This window comes from Lutra lutra, chromosome 4, assembly GCF_902655055.1.
Source record: "Lutra lutra chromosome 4, mLutLut1.2, whole genome shotgun sequence".
NCBI lineage: Eukaryota > Metazoa > Chordata > Mammalia > Carnivora > Mustelidae > Lutra > Lutra lutra.
The window spans coordinates 2,934,844-2,955,096 of NC_062281.1; the positions used below are offsets into that span (position 1 = coordinate 2,934,844).

At 47.6% G+C, this 20,253-nt stretch overlaps 1 protein-coding gene across 24 annotated transcripts in view; it reads left to right on the forward strand.

Moving 5' to 3' along the window:
- PTK2 (protein tyrosine kinase 2) overlaps positions 1-20,253 on the forward strand; it is a 251,367-nt gene that overhangs the window by 38,264 nt on the left and 192,850 nt on the right. For 21 of the 24 annotated variants that reach the window (XM_047725233.1, XM_047725232.1, XM_047725234.1 and 18 more), the window contains one exon: positions 19,120-19,437. The exons of the other annotated variants lie outside the window; for them this stretch is intronic. In XM_047725233.1, the coding sequence (XP_047581189.1) occupies positions 19,338-19,437 (100 nt within the window). In that variant the 5' untranslated portion in view covers positions 19,120-19,337. Of the gene's footprint in view, positions 1-19,119; positions 19,438-20,253 lie in introns of those variants that run through there. 24 annotated transcript variants of the gene reach the window in all.

Sequence of the window (20,253 nt, forward strand, 5' to 3'; positions counted from 1 at the left end):
CGTCAGCAGAATCAGACGGTGTGCGAGCTGCGTGAGGCTAGTTTCGGCAGAGCATTGCTGAGTTCATCCGCGTGGTGCGTGTCTGTCATTCACTCCTTCTTAAATTATTATTACTTTTTGAGAGGGGTTGGGGGCTGGCGGGGGAGAGAGACTCTTGAGTAGGCTCCACGCCCGGCACGAGGCCCAGCGTGGGGTTCGATCTCGTGACCGAAGGATCACGGCCTGTACGAGGAGTCGGGTGCTCAGCGGCCTGAGCCAGCCGGGCTCCCCTCGTTCCTTTTCACCGCAGAGCTGCGTTGGGTCGTAGGCGTCTCCTGTCTCGCCTCTCCGTTCTTTCCTCGATAAGCACCTTCACTGTTGAAAGACGCTTTGGCTGTGTGTGCAGAATTCTAGGTTGGCAGTTTTTTCTTTCAGCTAAACGTACTGTCCCATCATCTTCTGGTCTCTGTGCACATTTCTGAAACTCATTTTCTACAACTTTATCCTCTTTGATGCTCTGCCTTGCAAATTTCAGCCTCTCAGCTTCCCAAAACTTGGAGTTTTCTCTCAAACCACCTGAGGCTCCTGCGCTCTTGGTTTCCCTTCCTGTGCCCTGGGCCACGGGTGCCCCCAGCTGGACAGAGAGGGGGTGATGGGGCTCACAGGCCTGCGCTGCTCACTGGCTCAAGATCTGAAAAAAAGTAGTTTCATGGATTTTGACCATTTTTCTATTTAACATGGCGGGGGGCGGGGTGCGTTTCCTGTACTAGTTACTCCCTCACGTCTGAAGTGGATATCCCTGTCCGTGCCTTTTTTTAAAAAGATTTTATTTATTTATTTGACAGAGAGAGATCACAAGTAGGCAGAGAGAGAGAGAGAGAGAGAGGAGGAAGGGAAGCAGGGTCCCTGCCAAGCAGAGAGCCCGATGCGGGGCTCGATCCTAGACCCTGGGATCATGACCTGAGCCGAAGGTAGAGGCTTAACCCACTGAGCCACCCAGGTGCCCCCTTAAGTCAGTGCTTTTTAATGCAAAACAGCTCATATGCTCTATTTCTAAATGATGTGAAAAGTATTATGACAGAAATTTACTTTGTTTTAATGTTAATTTAGCAACTGTTTTTACGGTCTAGAAAATCTCAAGTGTATTTCCATTTTGACAGGGGAATCTGCATTTTGGCACAACTTTCGCTTTAGTTATTTCATTATCAAACTGGCTTAGGGTGATTGGTTTATTCTGCATTGTATTTAATGGAAAGTAGCGTTTCCTGCCTGGCTTGCCACATGCTGTACCGTTTGTCATGAATGTAACCGTTAATCCTAACTCCAGGCCAAAGCCCGTCTGTTCCAGTGTCTTGCCCACTCCGTTGGTGCTGTTAGTGTCTGAGCAGCAGGGACGGCTGGGCCTGCTCGTGCGTGAACATGGATAGGAGGAAATGTGGGAGATGTCACTCAGCCCGTGGCTGAGCTCCTGCAGTGACCCAGGACTGTACAGAAGCACTGTTCATTTTTTCCCTCTGATCTTTCAGATGTCTGGATGGAGATTTGGAATTGTTTCTGGCTTTTCTTCTAGTTTTTGATACAAATTTTAGTAACTAAGTCTATCACTTTAAAAAATACCTTTGTTAATTTGTGAAATTGAGGTTATCATTAAAAATTAATGCTAGAGGGTGTCTCGGTGGCTCAGTTGTTTAAGCGACTGCCTTTGGCTCAGGTCATGATCCTGGAGTCCCGGGGTCAAGTCCTGCTTCTGCTCCCTGCTCAGCGGGGTGTCTGCTTCTCCCTCCTTCCCCCTCTGATGTTCTCACTCGGTCTCTCTCTCAAATAAATAAATAAAATCTTTATAAAAAAAAATTAATGCTTGAACTGTGACTTTAAAATAATTTTATTATGTAAATTTATGAAATGACATACCACAAAGCGAGTGTGTATGTACCGCATAGTTTTTACCTGCTGGTGATGGCTGCTTTGAAGTAAAAGCCCAGGAGATGGTGGTGTTTGGGTGTGCGTACGGCAGAAGCTCAGTACAGCGTGGGTTAGGACCTGCTCTAGAGTGAGGGGCTGACTGATTTCTGGGCCCCATGGCTAGACTAGTACTTGAAACGTAACAGGGAAGGATTTGGGCACCTGGAAATGACAGATTTGTTCTGTACTTGCCGTGTTGGTGTTGTGTTCATGTGGGAACTGTTGATCCTACATCTATCATCTGTTGGTGGACCCAGAGCAGAGAAGACTTGGTCAGCCTCGGACTGAACTGTACCTGGGAAAACTTTAATCTCTCTTGTGTGTGCTTTGTTTTGTCACAAATCCTGATATAAATTTCTTGAATGAAAAATTTTGAATTAGTGAATATATAACATTTTAAAAATTATTAACAATTTATTGGTTCTCTTTAATTTGACTTTTAATCTTAAATCTTTTTTTTTTAAAGATTTTATTTATTTGACAGAGATCACAAGTAGGCAGAGGTGGGGGTGGGGAGAAGCAGACTCCCCACTGAGCAGAGAGCCCAATGTGGGGCTTGATCCCAGAACCCTGGGATCATGACCTGAGCCAAAGGCAGAGGCTTTAACCCACTGAGCCACCCAGGTGCCCCATCTTAAATCTTTAGGTTTATTAAAGATTAGGATATACTTTTACTTCTTAGGTAATGAAGGTCATTTTCTGTTATGTTGTATATATCTGGAAGATTGTTCAGGTAGTGGAAGAAGGTGTACCCTCCCTTCTGTTTGCCCTTAGCCCCCACCTTACTTTTATTTAAGTAAGAAGATGTGAAAGGGAAGGAAGGCAGTGTGTACCTTTGGAGTTGTTTCATAAGTGGATTTTATCAAGAGGAGGAGGATGAAAGCCGGGTCAGATTTTGGCGTGGCGTTTACAGGGTGGTCGTGCCACCTGATTACGTATTAGGACCTCCTGTGGCTGCCCCCAGGAGTCAGCCCGGATGGAAGTGCAGATGTGTTTCTTCTGCTGCAGCTTGTGGCCGTGGTGACCTGCGCCTTCTGTCTGCGGCATGTGACCTTGTGTAAGGGGGTGGGGACGGGGCCGTGATAGGTGCACACAGGGTGAGTGTGCTGTGTTCTCCAAGACCTGTGAGCCCCAGGCTGGGCTCAGCTGAGCCAGAAGACATTAAGAATGAGAGTGCACACAGTGTAGTTCTCCACTGTGTAGAAAGGTCCTGTTTACGGGGGGTGTGGACTGTAGCTCTGAGGTCACGTGTGAACAGCTGTCAATGTACAGTGTAAGTTTTGGGACTGGGAATGTGTAGTTGTGTTTTACATTAAACCCTGTAGGTAGTGATGCTCTTATTTTTGTGTTCTCTTATTCTTATTAGATTAATTTACACTTCTGTTGTTTACTTAAAGATAGTATTTGATTTCTGTAAAAAGACGCACTAGGAAATTCCTCTACTTACAGGTGGCTCTTAGGCGGGAATTCAAGGATGCCAATTGAAAGGAGTGCGCCTTAAGCATCTCTGAGTCCAGCTAGATGTTATATGTACTTACAGCAAAAAACAAACGTACTTTCTCTCATAAATAATTTAAATGTGCTTTATGTAGACAAATTGCTTCATAACTTTATTTTTAGCGTAATGAGGTGTGGAAATACTTTAAACCATAGCTGAACTAAATTATAGTTTCCCTAGGAAGTAAAAAAAAAAAACATGCAATAATGATTTTAAGAAGGAAATTTAAAAACTTTTAATGTATTTTTGCAGTTCCTTGGTCCTTTTCCCCCCAGTCATTTAATGGGAAATAAAATAGATTTCTAAAAAAAATATTCAAATTAGGTATATCTGTGTTTTAAGTAACTCCTATATTATAGGAGACCCATGTTCCTCTCTGCTATAATTAGGTCTTACTGTTCTCCTCTAGGATCAGATTCTGGATGTGCTTAGTCGTTACTGTGAATTACCTTTCCATCTGTTTGTGATGTTTGCTTTTCTTGCTTTTAATGAACAGAGTTACTGTCTGTAAGATGCCTGGAAAGACTGCATCCCAGGAGAGCGGTAGTCAATATTGTAACAGTTTTATTTAATTAACTGAAAGACGGTTTTTTCCCCTAAAATATTATCTTTCTAGGAAGTTAAAAAAGTTCTCTAGAATACTTTCTATCTTAATGGATTGAAGGCTGCAGGTACAGGTAATATTTTAGATTTCAAACTTTTGTGGGGCTTAAGTTGAAAATGCTATATAGTGCTGCAACTTATAAGTTTGTCTGCTTTTTTTTTTTAAAAGTCATTTTTTTTTGAAAGATTTTATTTATTTATTTGACAGACAGAGATCACAAGTAGGCAGAGAGGCAGGCAGAGAGAGAGGGGGAAGCAGGCTCCCCGCTGAGCAGAGAGCCCGATGCGGGGCTCGATCCCAGGACCCTGAGATCATGACCTGAGCCGAAGGCAGAGGCTTTAAGGCACTGAGCCACCCAGGCGCCCCAGTTTGTCTGCTTTTAAAATGTAGTACACTAAAGGATATGTACCGTGGGACTGATAAGTTTTGAGTTCCTTTTTTACATTTGCTCTTGGAGGTGTGCACAGGCCTTATAATGAGTTCCAGTTTGGGAATTAGACTGTCCTTGAGGTAAGTCAAGTTCAGTCTTGTCTTTTTCTCAGGTCAGTTAAGGTCCCTGGAATGTGACAACAGAGGAGGAACATGCCCACAGTTGCCTTCCAGGTGAGATGGGTGCCAGCCGGTTGCTTCTTCTGTCTTCATTGGGCTGTCCTCCACAGTGGGGTTCCCACTCGTTCCTCAGTCTTGCCTTTTAGCCAGTTGTGGACTTAGTGACTGCTTTGCGCGTCAGCTGCGAATGTTGATTTATCTGTGCATGTTTTTCTCCCGATGACCTCTTCAGGGGATTTAGATTTACAAAATTAAAATGCCCGCTGCGTCTTCTCGTGGTTTGCCCACAGTCGATTGTATTAGTTAAAAAAAGATTTGAATTGAGAAAGGTTTGGCCTACTCTTAAAGGATAAAGACATACTGAGAATTAAGATTACATATATTGTCAGCACATTGAGAAAAACGTATTTCCCTTTTGCTGGTTTCAGATAATAGAGTGAATCTGAGAAAGGGCATCAGAAGCCAGTGTAGGACCGGGTCTTGGCTCTGGATCCCTCGTAGCCAGCCCAGTATGAGATAACCCTGTGTAGGGTAGGTGAGGGAACTTCCTTCTGGAAGGACTTGTCCAGTCAGTGGTTCCTGCAACCAGGAGTCGTGGAGACATCGGAGTGTGCGTGCTATTATACTAAGGATCCATCAGGATAAATGATGAGAAGTGCATGCCCACCTCTGGACCGGGCAGCTGCACCTCGGGTCAGTTGTGATCTCAATTCTGGATCCCTTCTCCCGCGGTTCATGTGAATGCGTTTTCCCAGTGTAGCTCGTGCTATAATGTGTGTAGTAGAGCAGCGTCCTAGAGCATTGCGTGGGTGGGAAATGTTGGCTTCTTTCTCCATTTTGGTTCTCTCGGTTGTGGATGGCTTGCCTAGCAGGTATACAGAAAGCGCTTATACACTGCTCACGTTGTTCTGCCCTCCCCTTTTCTTTACAACTCTGGGTTCTGATTGGCTCTACACGTTACACACACTCACCTCTGATTGTGTACTTAGGCTATGTGTGCCAACGCTGTGTTTACAGTACTGCTTCTCTAACTCAGCTGGCTACCAGAGCAATGAATGTGCGTGCTAGGTGTTTCTTTGGTTCTTTAAAAAGCTTTTATTGTGGAAAATTTGAAATATACATAAACTAGAATCAGATAATGAACCTTTTTCAGCCTTTACCATGCCTCAGGTAATTAAAAGTAATTTAAAATCTTCTTTCTCAGGGCACCTGGGTGGCTAAGTCATTTGAGTGTCCTCAGCTCAGGTCTTGATCTCAGGGTGGTGGGTTTGGGCCCTGTGTTAGGCTCCACGCTGGGTGTGGAGGCTACTTAGAGAGAGAGAGAGAAAGGGGGAGGGAGGGAATCTTTCTCTAATAAAACTAGGTAATGTTTGATTTTCTAATTTCCCCATTTTTTTAAAGAGCCTTTAACCTGTTGGTTGGCGTATCTCTGACATTTCCCATTCCCTGCTTTGCACCCTTTCAATTTCATTTTTAAATAACAGCTTCTGTTGATGCTCTTGAAGAAACTGTCATTTATCCTATAGACATCACCACATTCTGAGTTCGGCTGATTGTATCATGTGATGTCATTTAATTCATAAATTTCAGAACCGGCTGCTGGAAGCCCGGCTGGAACGAGCTTCAGTTTTCGGGGCAAGGATACTCGCTGTTGGCTTCACCTCTCAGGGACGGTGACATTAGTCACTTGTTCAGACGGTGCTGTGATTCTTCCCCCGGTGGCTTCTGTGGGCATTGAAGGTGGCGGCCTGGGTCCTTCTGCGGGAATTGCAGAAGCGGTGGCGACCGGACTCGGCCACGCCTTCCCTTCTTGTTAGCTGCAGCTTTCTTGTTTGTTTGTCACCTGCTTGGGTATCCGGAAGCGTATCCTGAAACGAAGCTCATACAGAGAAGGTAGGATAAATGCGCAATTCTTATGTTTACTAGTTTCAGAATGCAAGTGGGGACTTAGGCAAGTGAGAGTTATTTTTGGCATCATAAATGCGTGGATATTAAATGACCTGTATATATGTATGTTCACACACACGCATGTATATGATGTGCACGTGAATTTACTGCCACCATTCTCTTCGGTGGCCGCCCTTCATGTATCTTCTGTGTCCTTTGGAAACGGCTCCAATAATTTCTTTAGAGTTCCCTTGTTTGTGGGCACGATGACATAGTTCCGGCTCAGTTTCCACCTTTCTTGCCACAGACCTGAAATCAGCTGTCTCTTTAGGGAGCCTTGATTCCTTTCAGTGGAAGATGGTGTTTCGGGCTCCAGTATGGATGGTTTGAGGGTACCTCGAGGGTTTTACTGCCTCTGGGCTTGGCTAGGGCATACACAGCGGAAGTGTGCATTGTTTAGAAAGAGGAAAAAAATAAGTCATGAGTTTACCTCAATACTTCCAACTTAAATTTAAGATTAAAATGGAGTACCTGGGTGGCCCAGTCGGTTGGGCCTTTTGCTTGGGTCATGGTCCTGGGGTCCCGGGATTGGGCCCCACATCGGGCTTCCTGCTGAAAGTCGGCTTCTCCTTCTCCCTCTGCTGCTACCCCTGCTCGTGCTTGTTCTCTCTCTCTCAAACAGATAAATCTAAAATTAAAAATAATTACAAGATTAAAATGGTTTATGGGGCACCTGGGTGGCTCAGCCGTTAAGCATCTGCCTTTGGCTCAGGTCATGATCCCAGAGTCCTGGGGTTAAGCCCCACATCAGGCTCCCTGCTCAGTGGGAAGCCTGTTCTCCTCTCCCCCTGTTTGTGTTCCCTCTCTCGCTGTGTCTCTCTCTGTCAAATAATTAAAAACTTTAAAAACAAATTAAAATAGTTTCCTTCTTTATGTATGTATTTCATTTCTCTTTTGCTTAGAGTCTTGGGGTTTTTTTTTTTTAAGATTTTATTTATTTATTTGACAGGCAGAGATCGCAAGTAGGCAGAGAGGCAGGCAGAGAGAGAGAGGAGGAAGCAGATGTGGGACTCGATCCCAGAACCCTGAGATCATGACCTGAGCCGAAGGCAGAGGCTTAACCCACTGAGCCACCCAGGCACCCTAGAATCTTGGTTCTTAACACTAGCACGTGTATGTCATTGCTTCATCGTTCATGTGTGTGACAGCTGTGTGTCATTTCAGAATCACAGTGTCAGTGTCACCACTGACAAGACCCCTGAATGCATTTGAACATGGCCTCTCTGTTCCATCTGGGTTTCATTTGTATTGTCACTAAAAGCAGCATTATATTTCGTTACAGCGCTCGTATGCCGCGCGAGGTGTCACCCTGGGACAGACAGACATAGCTCCTCCCTGAGGTTACACCACCACTTTGAAAGTTAGGCTCATGGGTTTCATTTTTGCTTTTGAAGGTCAGGGAGCAGTGGGAACTGGCGGACACAGCTGACGGGAGGATCACCTCGTTCCCCCACTTCGGACAGTAGTTTGGCAGCGCTCACTAACGTGGGGCGGGCGCGCTGGCCTCGTGGTGCCATTCCAGGCGCACACACAGCAGAGATTGTGCATGTGCAAACGAGTGATTTGTAGTAGTCCCGGGGGGAGCTAGGCCCCTGCTCAGCAGCGGTAGAGCGGGCAGAGGATGGAGGTGCGCCCGCACGACATGACAGCCAAGCTCCATGGCCCAGCATGGATGCTTTCCATAATGTGCTTTTTAAAAAATGGCTAAGCCCCAAAGAGTACGTACTATGTGATTTTCTTGTAAATTCAGAAACAAAAGGACATTTTGGAATGTCCACATTCTAACGTATACGTGTGTGTATTTCTCAGTGTGCTCACCTGGACCACTGTGCTGAGTGTGGCCGCCTGCGTCCCCGGTGCGCTCACTTCTGGCCCCTGCCCTGCTCAGCGGCATCATTTTTACAATAACGCCACTTGACAGTACACTGTAAAACTTAGTTACGCGTGGTTTTATTGTAGTCTGTCTCACCTGATAGAGTGTAAACTCCATGTGGGCAAGAAAACGATCCTAGAGCCAGTGGCAGCCGGTTGACTTGGAGTAGTAGCGGCAGCTTGAAACCAAACGGGGGTGCGGTTGCACCGCAGAGATCAGCAGATGCTGCTGGTCTGTCTTCTCCCATTCACTCCCGCACACCCACGGACGGGATGTAGCATGTAGGATTGTGGAATACTCACCAGGGCGTCCTGGGTCTGTCTGTCTTTGTACAACCCTGAGGTCTTCATGGTGTCCGAACAGTGCCTGGCATACGGAGGTGCTCACCAGATTCTCAGACGAATTTTATTACTGAAGAAATTTTGAGGTGCAAATTGCAGAAACTTATACTAGCTAAAGTGAAAAAAGGGAATCTATCATTTTATGTAACTTGGAATGTATTTAACAAGTAAGTTATGGGTTGGTATCTGGAAGTAGGTCTCCAGAAAGTCAACTAAGAAAAAGAAGTACCCATAGATCCTAAAGGGACTGTAACTACTGTCGAAAATAAATGAGAATTCTAATAGTTCTTGGATCTAGCCTTGCTTAAAATGACAAGACATTAAAAATCAGCTTCTAGTCACGCCCCCTGCCCAGCCCCGAGCCCGCTGGTAGTCACGTCGTTGGTCTTTCTCCCCAGCCCGTGGCCACCAGCCCCGCATCTCTCAGACTCACAGACTTGCCTGGTGTGCCTGTGGCGTGTCAGTGGAGTCCTACATCCCGTCCGTGGTCCTTCGTGGCCACGGCTCACTTCGGGTCCCTCTGTGCGGTAGAAGGTGTCAGCACCCTTGCTCTTTACTGTGAGTGGCGTGCAGCCGTGAACACCCGGCCCTTGCCCTGTGTGTTCAGCCCGTGGCTCTGGCCCCTGGCCGCAGCTGTATGTGCGCAGAGCCTGGGGGCCCAGCCTCTGTCTTGTTCCCCAACTTGACAGATGCGTAGCAAAGGTGGAAGCAGCCACGGAAGCCCGGTCTGGGTTCCTGCCCTTGACCTTCTGGAGCTCTCACGGCCTCTCTCGTCCCCCTGCCCCAGCAGCTCTCTGGGGACTGTATTTCATGTGCTTTTCACCGCTCTCTCCTGCCAGCTGTTGTATCTCTTGGATTCAGAAACCTCTCCTCTCCTTTTTTCATTTTAGTGGTTAGAGATTAATTTCTTAAGCTAAGAGAGGGGGAAGGAGGAATCTTGGAACAAGTCAGCCGTTTACAAACGTCCTTTGTGCCAGTCGGCCCGGTGAGGTTCAGTGTGGCTTGTGGACCTGAGGTGTTGCTGCTGTCAGTCCGGCCTTTGGACTGGAGTAGGAAGGAAAGAACGTGTGATTTCTGCCACGTCACAGGACGTGGGAATGTCCGTAATCACGCATTGATTTCGCTAACAGATTTTTAGGGCTTGTCTCCTTCATTTAAATTTAGACATTTATAAGTCAAGGAGTTGGCTGGTCCAATGTAAAAAATTCATTGTAACTGTTTCAAGTAAGACAGATAAGGCTCTGACAGTTGAGTTACTGTGGTTCTGGTCCTTGAAAAAGAAGCGTTAAATACCTTTTTTGTCCTCACTTTAAAAATCGACTGATTGTATTTAACATGCTTTGGGCAGAAATGTTTCTAGTTTTACAAACCCCTTAGGTGATAAGGCCTGGGCATGGGGAGCCTTGGAGTTGAGGTAGACGGAGCCGCTGGGAGAGAGTGAAATGTGGGGAGGAACCGGGATTTTGGTGAGGCATTGGTGGAGCCAGCGAAAACCTCAGTGATCAAGATAAGTAATAGCCCAATGCAGTGTTTTTTCTTTCTTTTTGCACATGAATGCAAAAAATCCATGCTGAACAAGCTACCAAAATTTCAAATAGAGATAGGATCAGCATCACTCATTTTTCCTTCAGCCTTATGTGCTAGTGTGTAGCATGCCCCTTACTCCGTCTTTATGTCTACTTAGAGTTTTTGCTTTTATTTTCCTTATTTCTTAAGGTGAAAACATAGACAACTGATGTTTATACCGTTTGTTCGTAATTTTGTAAGCGTCTGTGAGTGGTCTGTGCCTATGCCAGGAAGCACATACGTGCCTGTATGTTTTCTTTACAATGAAATACCACAGTCTACATACTCTACTATACCTTTTTTATTACTTAAAATATATCTTTGGGTGCCTGGTGGCTCAGTCAGTCGAGCGTCTGACTCTGGATTTTGGCTCGGGTCATGATCTCAGGGTCGTGAGATCAGGCCCTATGCAGGCCTCTGCTCTGGGCAAAGGGCCTGCGTGGGATTGTCTCTCTCTCTGCCCCCCCCAGCTCCCAGCTTGCATGCACTCTCGCTCTCTCAAAAAAAGTCAGATGTATATATCTTGAAAATTTTTGCATTTTAGGACTGGGAGTTACAGTTCTCTTTTCTACTATGTGGACTTTTTTCATTAAAGAGTATTTTCCAGTATCAATGAAAAAATTTTCACCAAATACCTTTTCCCAAACTTTCTTTACTCATTTCTCTTCTACTGACACATAGGCTGTTCGTAGTTTTTCAGTTTTGTAAATAAACCCATGACTCATTTAAGCCTCAAGCTGCCGTAAACCTTACAGGGATTCCTGGAGGTTTCTTACACAGTCGACTGGAAGCTGGATCGGTGGGTGCAGTGACTGACGTGCTTGTCTTCTGGTGAGCTCTGAACTCCGGAGGGGCCAGGACCGGGCCCCTGTTGTTTTCAGACCCCTGGTGCGAAATTCACCGCACCGACAGGGAAAATGCAGACGGCACGCCGGCTTACGGCCCTCTCAAAGCCCTTCACACTCGTGATACTTGGTTCTCATTCCAACTGTTCTTAACTCTGTTTGACTGATGAGAAAACCCACAGAGGAGATTTTTTAATAAGTGCCCAGAGTCTTCTGTCTAGTATGTTGCCACGTGGGGATTCAGGGAGTACTTAGCAGTAGGCTGAGTGGACAACATTGGACTTTTCAGTTGAAGGTGATGGGAAGATGAGTCAGTTTGAGCTTGAACTTGATTTTACAAAGTTTGATCTTAACCCTGAGCCTCAGCTCCCTTTTTCTTGAAAATAGTGTTGTTAACCTTAAAAATAAAACTGCCACTCATTCTACCAGCGAAAATGGGTTTATTCTGGGACAGCAAAGAATTGCAAACCCAGGCAAGCAAGCTAGGGCAGCTGTCGGCAGAACAGAGGAAAGGGGAGAGCTGGGAGGGAGGAGGAAACGCCCCTTCCTCCCGCTGGGTTAGTAAGGTAGCGACCACCTTCAGGGTGCCCCTCTCCGTGTTGGGCCCGTGGTGGGGCAGGAGTGGTCGAGGTGAGAGCTGCCCCTGCTGGCCTCCAGACTCCAGTCCTCACGATGTGTGGGTAGTTATCCCGGAGTTTATTAAAAGGTTAACTTGTTTACGGAGCTTCATGGAGCTCCCTTGTAGTGCTGGGCTGGTATCCCGTCCTCACCTGGGGACCGGTGGTGGTTGTCTGCCTCTTGCCCTTTGGGCATGTTCCTGACATTTCAAGGCTTTTCCCCTCATCTACAAAAGTAGACCTAATTATATCTGCCACGTTTTGTAAAATAAACGAGAGACACTACCTTCTTTAGAAAACATTTTTTTGAGGTAAACAAAAAACACGTAGCATAATTTATCATCTTAACCATTTTTAAGTACGGTTCGGTGGTCGGACGTATATTCACATTGTTGGGAACCAGATGTCAGCACTGTTTGTCTTACACATCTGAAGTTCTGTCCACGTTGTTTTCTGAGGTGATAGCACCTTGGGTCACAACATTTTACATTCCCACCCATGGTACGCAAGGGTTCCAGCTTCTCCATGTCCTGGCCAACACTTGCTATTTCCCATTTAAAAAAAAATTAGTAATCATCCTGATAGGTGTGAGGTTAGTTTTAACTTTTTTTTTTTTAAGATTTTTTTTTTTTTTTAAATTTATTTGAGAGAGAGAGTAAGAGAGTGAGAGCATGAGAGGGGAGAAGGTCAGAGGGAGAAGCAGACTCCCCATGGAGCTGGGAGCCTGATGTGGGACTCGATCCCGGGACTCCAGGATCGTGACCTGAGCCGAAGGCAGTGGCCTAACCACTGAGCCAGGCACTCCAGTTTTAACATTTTTTAATGATAAAAATTTTTAGGGAGAATTGGAAAAATGACTCTAAATTTCTTGCTAAATGGGAAGAGTATCTGTTGATACCAGTGTGAGAAAACCAGAAGCATAGAGGAGGGCCTTTGACCAGAAAACTCACCACTGTGTATCTGTGTTCGAGAAGAGGAACCACCTCCTTCAGGGCTGTCCTTAGGATACGGCTGGGGGAGGACCGGACCCCGACGATGCTCCTGATCCGTCCTGAAAACGGGCAGTGTAGGTGGGAGACGGGACCCGCTCGCCAGCAGGGCCCCCTGCCACCCACGGGCCTTCCTGTGTGGCTGTGTGGGTGTCCCCGCACACCTGACTGCCCATGAGCCCCCGAGGTTTTCTCTGCCGCAGTCCTAGCAGGGCACCCTGCTGTGTGCTCGGCCAGGCGAGTGGTCACACTGTGGGTAGACTGCGCTGACCTGGTCAAGTCAGCTGCGGCGACAAAGTGGTGCAGTGAGTCGGCTGTGTATGTGCAGGCTGCTAGAGCAGAAGCTGCAGTTTGTTCGGTGGTGGTAACACTCAGGTGAAGCATGACTTGACTGTCTTTTAGTGTGTGTTATTTGGTCAGTATAAGCCAGAAACACCCTCTGTTTTATGACACTTGCAGTTAGGTTGACAGTTTTGGTAAGTTTCTGGAGCTATTCTGTGTTATCAGGCCTCTGCTAGTATATTTGAAAAACTCAAGTGGCATCTTCTTTGTGGTCTCAGGGGCCTTTTTTTTCTTTTTAATTTGGTGGCAAGTAACCTCCCAGCAGTGTCTAAACCTAGAATTTAGCTTTCATCTCCTCTGTGGCAAAACACACGAGAGGCGGCCGTTGGTGTCTGGGAAAATACTCTAGTGGGGTGTTGTCGAAACGGATAATGAGCTCAGAACTTTCTGCCTCCCCAGAGCTGCGGTTTCCCTCTGTCTGATACGCCTTGCGCTGCCTCATTCACTGCCGGGCTTGTTTCCTGGTGCTTGTGGTGCGCCTCTCCGGTCCCGGCTACGTGTCCAGCTCGTCCCGGGGTGGCTTGATCTGCAGCTGGCGCAGGGTTGCGGACTGCGCAGGACTGTCACGGGAGCCGCCGAATTCGGCGACTGGGAGTGTCGTGTGGGGATGAGAGCGGCCTGTGGGTCTCATATTCCTGCTGTGACTCACTCATCCTTTGTGCGTCAGTGAGGCCTGTTCCCTGCTTCTCTGGAAGCCTTTGCAGCCTCCAGAGGTGGTGTCATTACAGGTGGTGGCTTGAGTTTGTGCTCTGACAGGTGTCCCCGTGCTGGTGCCAGCTCTGCCAGCGACCACTTAGCTGTGACATCAGACCTGTTGCTTCATTTCCTGTTTCCTCGGTGTGTCCGCGTGCCCCGTGTGGCTCGTGAACTTGCTGGTTGTTGGTGAATTCCTGCAGCGGGGGAGTGAGAGAGCGTGCCGCGGAGCCTGACTGCCCCAGTGTGACGTCCGCCCCGCCCCGCAGGAGGTCTGTGGCCTCCGACAGGTCACTCAGCGCTTGGCGCTTCTGTTCGTCATCTCTCACACGGGGTTGGGGGGGAAGGGGCCCCCTCACGGAGCTGGTTATTAATACCAAGTCCCTGTGCTTAAAGTGTTTAGGACAGGGCTTGGCGCAGCGTGAGCATACCTTGCGGCGGGATCCCCGTTGTGTCAGTAGCATTGTGTTTTCGTTGCTGTTCGTGCTGCTGTTCCGCCACTTGATGACAGGCGCGGAGTCACTGCTCACGTTAGGTATTGCCGTTGTCCTTGTATGGGTGACGGACTGAGGTTCAGGATGGTGAAATGAGTCTTTCCTTTTCTCACAGATAGAGCTGGGGTCCTTTGTGTCTTCCAGTGAAATTTAGTGCCTCCCTCAGCTTCCCCAGAGTTCCTTCTGCGTAAGAGAAGGGAGGTCGTGTGGTAGTTGTTGGAAACTGCAAGGACAGCGAGGAAGACCGTCACCTTTTGGAGTATGTTGTATTTTGACACCTGTTATCTATATGTCTTCAGAACGTGATTACATCCTTCCTTACGACTAAACTTCTTTAGTCCTTAACAAGCCTTAATTTTTGTTGATAGATTAAATCTTCAGCAAAGTTATTTCTGTCTTGTGGCGGAAATAGCGAGGCACCATGACAAAGAAGTGATAATTCCGTGAGTCTTACAGGATTAAGTTCAGGATGTGATACCCAGCTTGTGGAAGTGAGGGCGTGTTGTCGTGATCAGCTGCTCGTTGGAGCTTTCATAGTATAATGGTGTTGGTTTTACTTGAATCTATAACTCTTGATTAATGCAAACATAGAAGAAAGGTAAATTTTGAATTCTGTGTATATAATATGAATTACAGTTTTCGCTCACATTCCTCCCATTAGCTGACTTGAGAGCGTTTACTGGGGCTTTACTCTTCCAAGAAGTACTCCCCTCAAGTCTTACTTAAAGCCAGCAAATAAAACCGTGTAACTGATGAGAAACGTGAGAGTCAGATGGCTTTGGTGACATTTACAAACAGCTTCTTTTCTCTTTTTTTAAAGATTTTATTTATTTCTTTGAGAGAGAGCGAGCAAGCACGGGGTGGGGGGGCAGAGGGAGAAGAAGCAGGCTCCCTGCTGAGGAGGGAGCCCCACATGGGATCATGACCTGAGCCGAGGGCAGAGGCTTAAAACCCACTGAGCCACCCAGGTGCCCCTCCCCCTTTTCAGATTTTATTTATTTGAGAGAGAGAGAGAAGCAACTTTTTTCTGAATAGTTCTTCCCAGGGACTGTCTCACCTAAGGCCGGTTTCTGTGGGGGAGCTGTGTTGGGCAGAACTACAGAACTGCACATATGCGGAGGGTCCTGGAGTTCCCTTTTCTGCTTCCTGATCTCGCTCATCACCTGGTTTGCTGGATTTCTGTCTCATCTCACACGGTATTGTCATTTACGTTGTATGGAAGTTTGCCGCGCAAGTTCTCCCGGGAGTAGCAGGACGCTGCAGTTGACGGGGGATGGGGAGAGGTGGTCCACGTGGTTTCCTGGACTCTGTGTCAGTTTTTCTTTCACTTACTCACTCACTCAGTGAGTACCACGAAGCCCCTGAGCTGCAGGTAGAGCGGTCTCGCAGGGAGAGCGGTGCCCAGCGTCGCGGCAGGCCACGCCGTGACTGAGCTTCGTGCACGTCCTGATGCCAAGAACATCTAGACGCCTTGCTGTGGCCACGGCCTCTAAAAGAGAAGAGAGACTCCCCCTGCCATCTCTTACTGACCACTTCGGTAATAAGGCCCGGAAGGCCGGATGTGCAGAACACTCCAGATTCTTTACTGCCACGGAGACCGGGGTGCAGTGGGGGCGTCAGACAACACACGTGTCAGTCGGTTGCATGGTATTGGAGCAGGTGTCAGTGCTGTGGGACGAAGCGGGGGAGGGCATGGCACAGGCAGTCTAAAGGTGGGCACACGCCTGGTGTGGGCAGAGAGCGGCAGGGAGCTCGGTGCGTCGGAGCCCAGGAAACGGAGGCCAGGCCGGGGTGGGATGGAGGGGTGGGTCACGGCCTTGCGGACCCTGCTGAGTGCGTAGTAAGCCCCGCTGCGGGCAGAACTGGGAAGCGCTGGTGAGTTTCAGCAGAGGAGTGAGATGGTGCGTGAGATGGGGGCGTGGCGAGCGGCTGGTGTGGCTGCTGGTGGGGAAGAGGGTGTAGGGCGGTGGCGGGACCCGTCGCTGTGGCCCGGTGGGCCCCGACCACAGACAGCCTGGACGCCAGTGACATGGGGGCACGTACGTGGGCTGGATTTATTGTAAAGGCAAGGATATTGGGTTTTGCTGATGGATTGCTTTGAGAAGAGAGACAGGAGTCCAGAATGACTGCGGAGTGGGGTCCGAGCAAATCGTTCGTTTTTGTAAATTTGATTGAAGAGTTTACCTATCAGGTAGGACTTCCCAGAGTTGCTTTTTTTTTTTTTTTTTTTAAGATTTTATTTATTTACTTGACAGAGATCACAAGTAGGCAGAGGAGGGGGGAAGCAGGCTCCCCACTGAGCAGAGAGCCCGATGTGGGGCTCGATCCCAGGACCCTGAGATCATGACCTGAGCCGAAGGCAGAGGCCCAACCCACTGAGCCACACAGGCGCCCCCCAGAGTTGCTTTTAACTGTACTGATACGATAAAGAGTTTCTTAAAGAAGCTACAGAGCTTCTTAAGGAATGACGGCCTTTCCGTCCGCCTGTGGAGTGTCTTGTTGAGAGTGCGTCGCGGGACTGCCCCCGTTCTCCCTCACGGCACCGCTAGCCTTTCCTCCTCTCCCCGGGACGTCACTGGATCGGGGTCTAAGAGCATAATCGGGCTTTCCCGTTGAGCGGGAAGAAAGCAGGAGTGATGCCGTCACCAAGGGACTCGTCCTTGTGTCGTGGCTCAGCCCTCTGGCCGCAGAGGCTCGTCTTCGCTGCCCATGTGGTCGCGCTTGTGTTGGGAGCCACACGCACCGCTCTTCTCTGGGGGCGCCCGGCCTCGTAGCAGCTTCCCCTTCGGGGCCAAGCCCCGTCCTCTTCTCCGCTCTTCCAGGCCGCTGCTTCCGGCTGGGCTCTGCTTGGTGGCTTGGAGGGGTCTTTGCTCCTTGGATCTTGTCATCTTTCGTACCCGCAGGGCTTGGCACAGGAGGGGCTGCTGTTTGGACACGGAGATGGATGTAGATCAGCTTGGCAGGTGGGCGAGGAAGGCCCCCCCCCCGCCCCGGTCACTCTGCAGCCAGAGACTTGGCGTCTCTCCCTCACCTGCAGCGCTCCCACGTCTGTCCTCTTGTCCCCTCCTCTCCTGCTGTGGGGGCTCCCGCCTCCACCGCCACTCGCTGGCACCAGCCGCTCTCCCTGCTGTGCACTCCGTCGCTCTGGCTCAGAAACCCGTTCCGGGTGTGTGCGCACATGAAGACCTCTGGCTTCTGGGGCGACGCGTGGCTCGGCGGAGCGGGTCTCTTCCTAGCTGTCTGACTCCCTCTTTAACTCACCTTTCAAAGCTGTGACGGCACTGATTTTGCTTAGAAGATGTGAAAATTGGGTGTGTAAAATACTGTTGGCAACTAGTAAAGGTAGCTTCTGTGTTGTAACTCGAGTCCTAAGTTCCGAGAGAGACTCGGAGTTTGCTTGTGCTGTTGCTGTGTCTGTGGCTTGGTGGTTCGGGTTAAACCCCAGGCCGTTCTTAGGGGCCTGGGCCAGATAGCAGACTTGCTCATGGGGTGTGCTTGGACTCCCCCTGTGAGGAGAGCAGGCCTTCGTGTCCCGAGTGTCCCGGCAGTGCTGATCTGTCCGCCTGTGTCTTCTGGCTCTTTCCTAGCTCACTCGCTTGTGTTTTTCTGGGGCCCCTCCGCTTCCCAGTGTCGCCTGGGGTCAGAGTTCACTCTGGTGAATGGTATGTTTTCACTGGGGGCATCTCAGTTATTTGAGCTCCGACTGCTCTTAGGAGGCTGAATGAATGTAAGGCCTGGAGACAAAGCCGTCATCGAGAGTAGTGTGTCAGACCTGAAACTAGCCGTCCTGGGCATCACTGGACACAGGCCTCTTGTCCCCCTAGCCTTTTTCAGCTCTTGTTTTCACAAGTTCATGAATTCGTAAAGTCTTGGTCGCGTTCACAGTTAAGTAGAGACTCGGTTTTTTCTTTGTTAATGGGATTTGCTACAAACAGAATCACCCACGTAACGGGAGAGCTGAACCATGTGTCTTGCGTGTGCATCGTGTGGCTCTGACAACAGGCGGTCTTACTGCCCGAGTGTGTTGTGTCTAATGAGCTACATTTCAGAGATGCCCGAGACTGCCTCTCAGTTTGAGTGGGAAAAGTGTGAGTATAGGTAGCTTTACATTTTTTGAAAAAAGTTACTAATAGAGATTATTCGAGTTTTTTCTGCCCTCTTTTTTTAGGAATAGGAGTGTAGTACTCACTCATGTTCTGAAATGAAGGAATCAGGTATTTTGGATTCCTCATTTTCTAAGCTAGTTTTAAAAGAATCTCGTAACTTCAAATTCTTGTTTTTACGTGTTTTCTAAGAACTTTTATAAATTTGCAAACTTACTTTGAAACTATCAATCTGAAAATATCTTTACCTTGGAAATATCTGGGTTCCTGTAGGCATAGTTTTTACAGATTTGTTTTTAATGTTGATCAAGATTTTCCCCCCCAGTATTATTCATTTTTCATCTAGGCTATTATCATAAGTCTTAAGGTCAGAATTAAGCTAGTGAAAGGCCAAAGGCATGACTTTGAAAACAGGAATTGTTGGAGGAGCCATCTACAGATGTGATCTGGGGCAGACCTGATTTGCCGCTTACTCAGTTTCAGAATCCCCTGTTGGGTTTGGGAGCAGAGGTCTGCCAGACGAGTGGAGCAGCCGGTGGGATTAGCATATTAATCAGCTGCTGGCTATTGGCCTTCCTTTTCTCCTCCCTCTCTCCCTCCCTCCCTCCCTCCCTCCTTCCCTGAATGAATCTAGGAACACAGGCCCATGGGGTCACATTACTAGCTGGTTTCATTCTGCTCAGGAGCTCAATCTCGCCAGGATGGTCTGTGTTTCAGATTGCGGAAGCACGAGAAGATTCTGTAACTGAGAGGCATTCTTCAAGCTGCTGGAAAATATTACAGAAGGAGCACCTCCCAAATTTTGCTTCAAGCTCTGAGAAAAGGAGCACACAGGGGAAACTTAGTGTGGCTGTGGATCGAAGCGAACGCTGTGGGAGCAGTGAACGGGGACTTGGTGCACGGACGCCTGGTCTGATCTTGAGAGGCCTGAGTTTATGTGGCTGGAACTGGCGGGCCGAGCGGCCCTGAGACCAGCAGGTGCCGTCTGTATGGAGAAGAGCGGCTGTAGTCCATTTCCAATGTGTTGGGCTAAAGGTATACGTAACTTAAAAATCTCTTTGGTTTAAATTTTATTCAGATTCATGCTTTTGTACCAAAAAGGTGGATAAGAGTTCTTCAGACTTTATTTCAAATAGATTTACAATTAAATTTAAGGAAAAATGGAAATTGATGTGGTATAGGTTTGTAGCTCTTGGCATAAAACCAACTAGGTAGCTTTTAGAAAAGTAAATAAAAGTACTTTCATGGAACTGCATTTTAAGTACGTTATCTTTTCTGTGTCTCTTATAGTTTTATTTTGTGGGTTTTAATTAAGGCACCCATATCCGTTCTGTGATGTGGAAGTTTTTAAAGACTAAAGAGACTGGTTTGAGCTTAAATAGGACTAGAGGGAAAAAGAGCAGTGCGATTTTTCTTATTTCACTCAAAAATTGGTTTTCTTTACTCTCGGTAAAGATTGTGCATTTAATTTGAAACTCCATATTATTATAAGGTGGGTTTATCACTAAGGATCAGTAAGACTGTGAATAAGTATTTTCCAATTTAATGTTGTTAGGGTTTTTATTTGTATGAAAATATAAATAATAAAATATAGTGTTTTCATTGTAACATTCAAGACAGTATTTGGGAAGCATGTTTAGAAGTTAAAAATGCCGTGTAATCCATGTATGAATAAGACCAAATATTTTATCTGCTTAAAATACTAGTGAATATTACCTCTGGGGGATGAAGTCCATAATAAAGAATTAAATACAAATTTTTTTTTAAAGATTTTATTTATTTATTCGACAGAGATCACAAGCAGGCAGAGAGGCAGGCAGAGAGAGAGAGGAGGAAACAGGCTCCCCACCA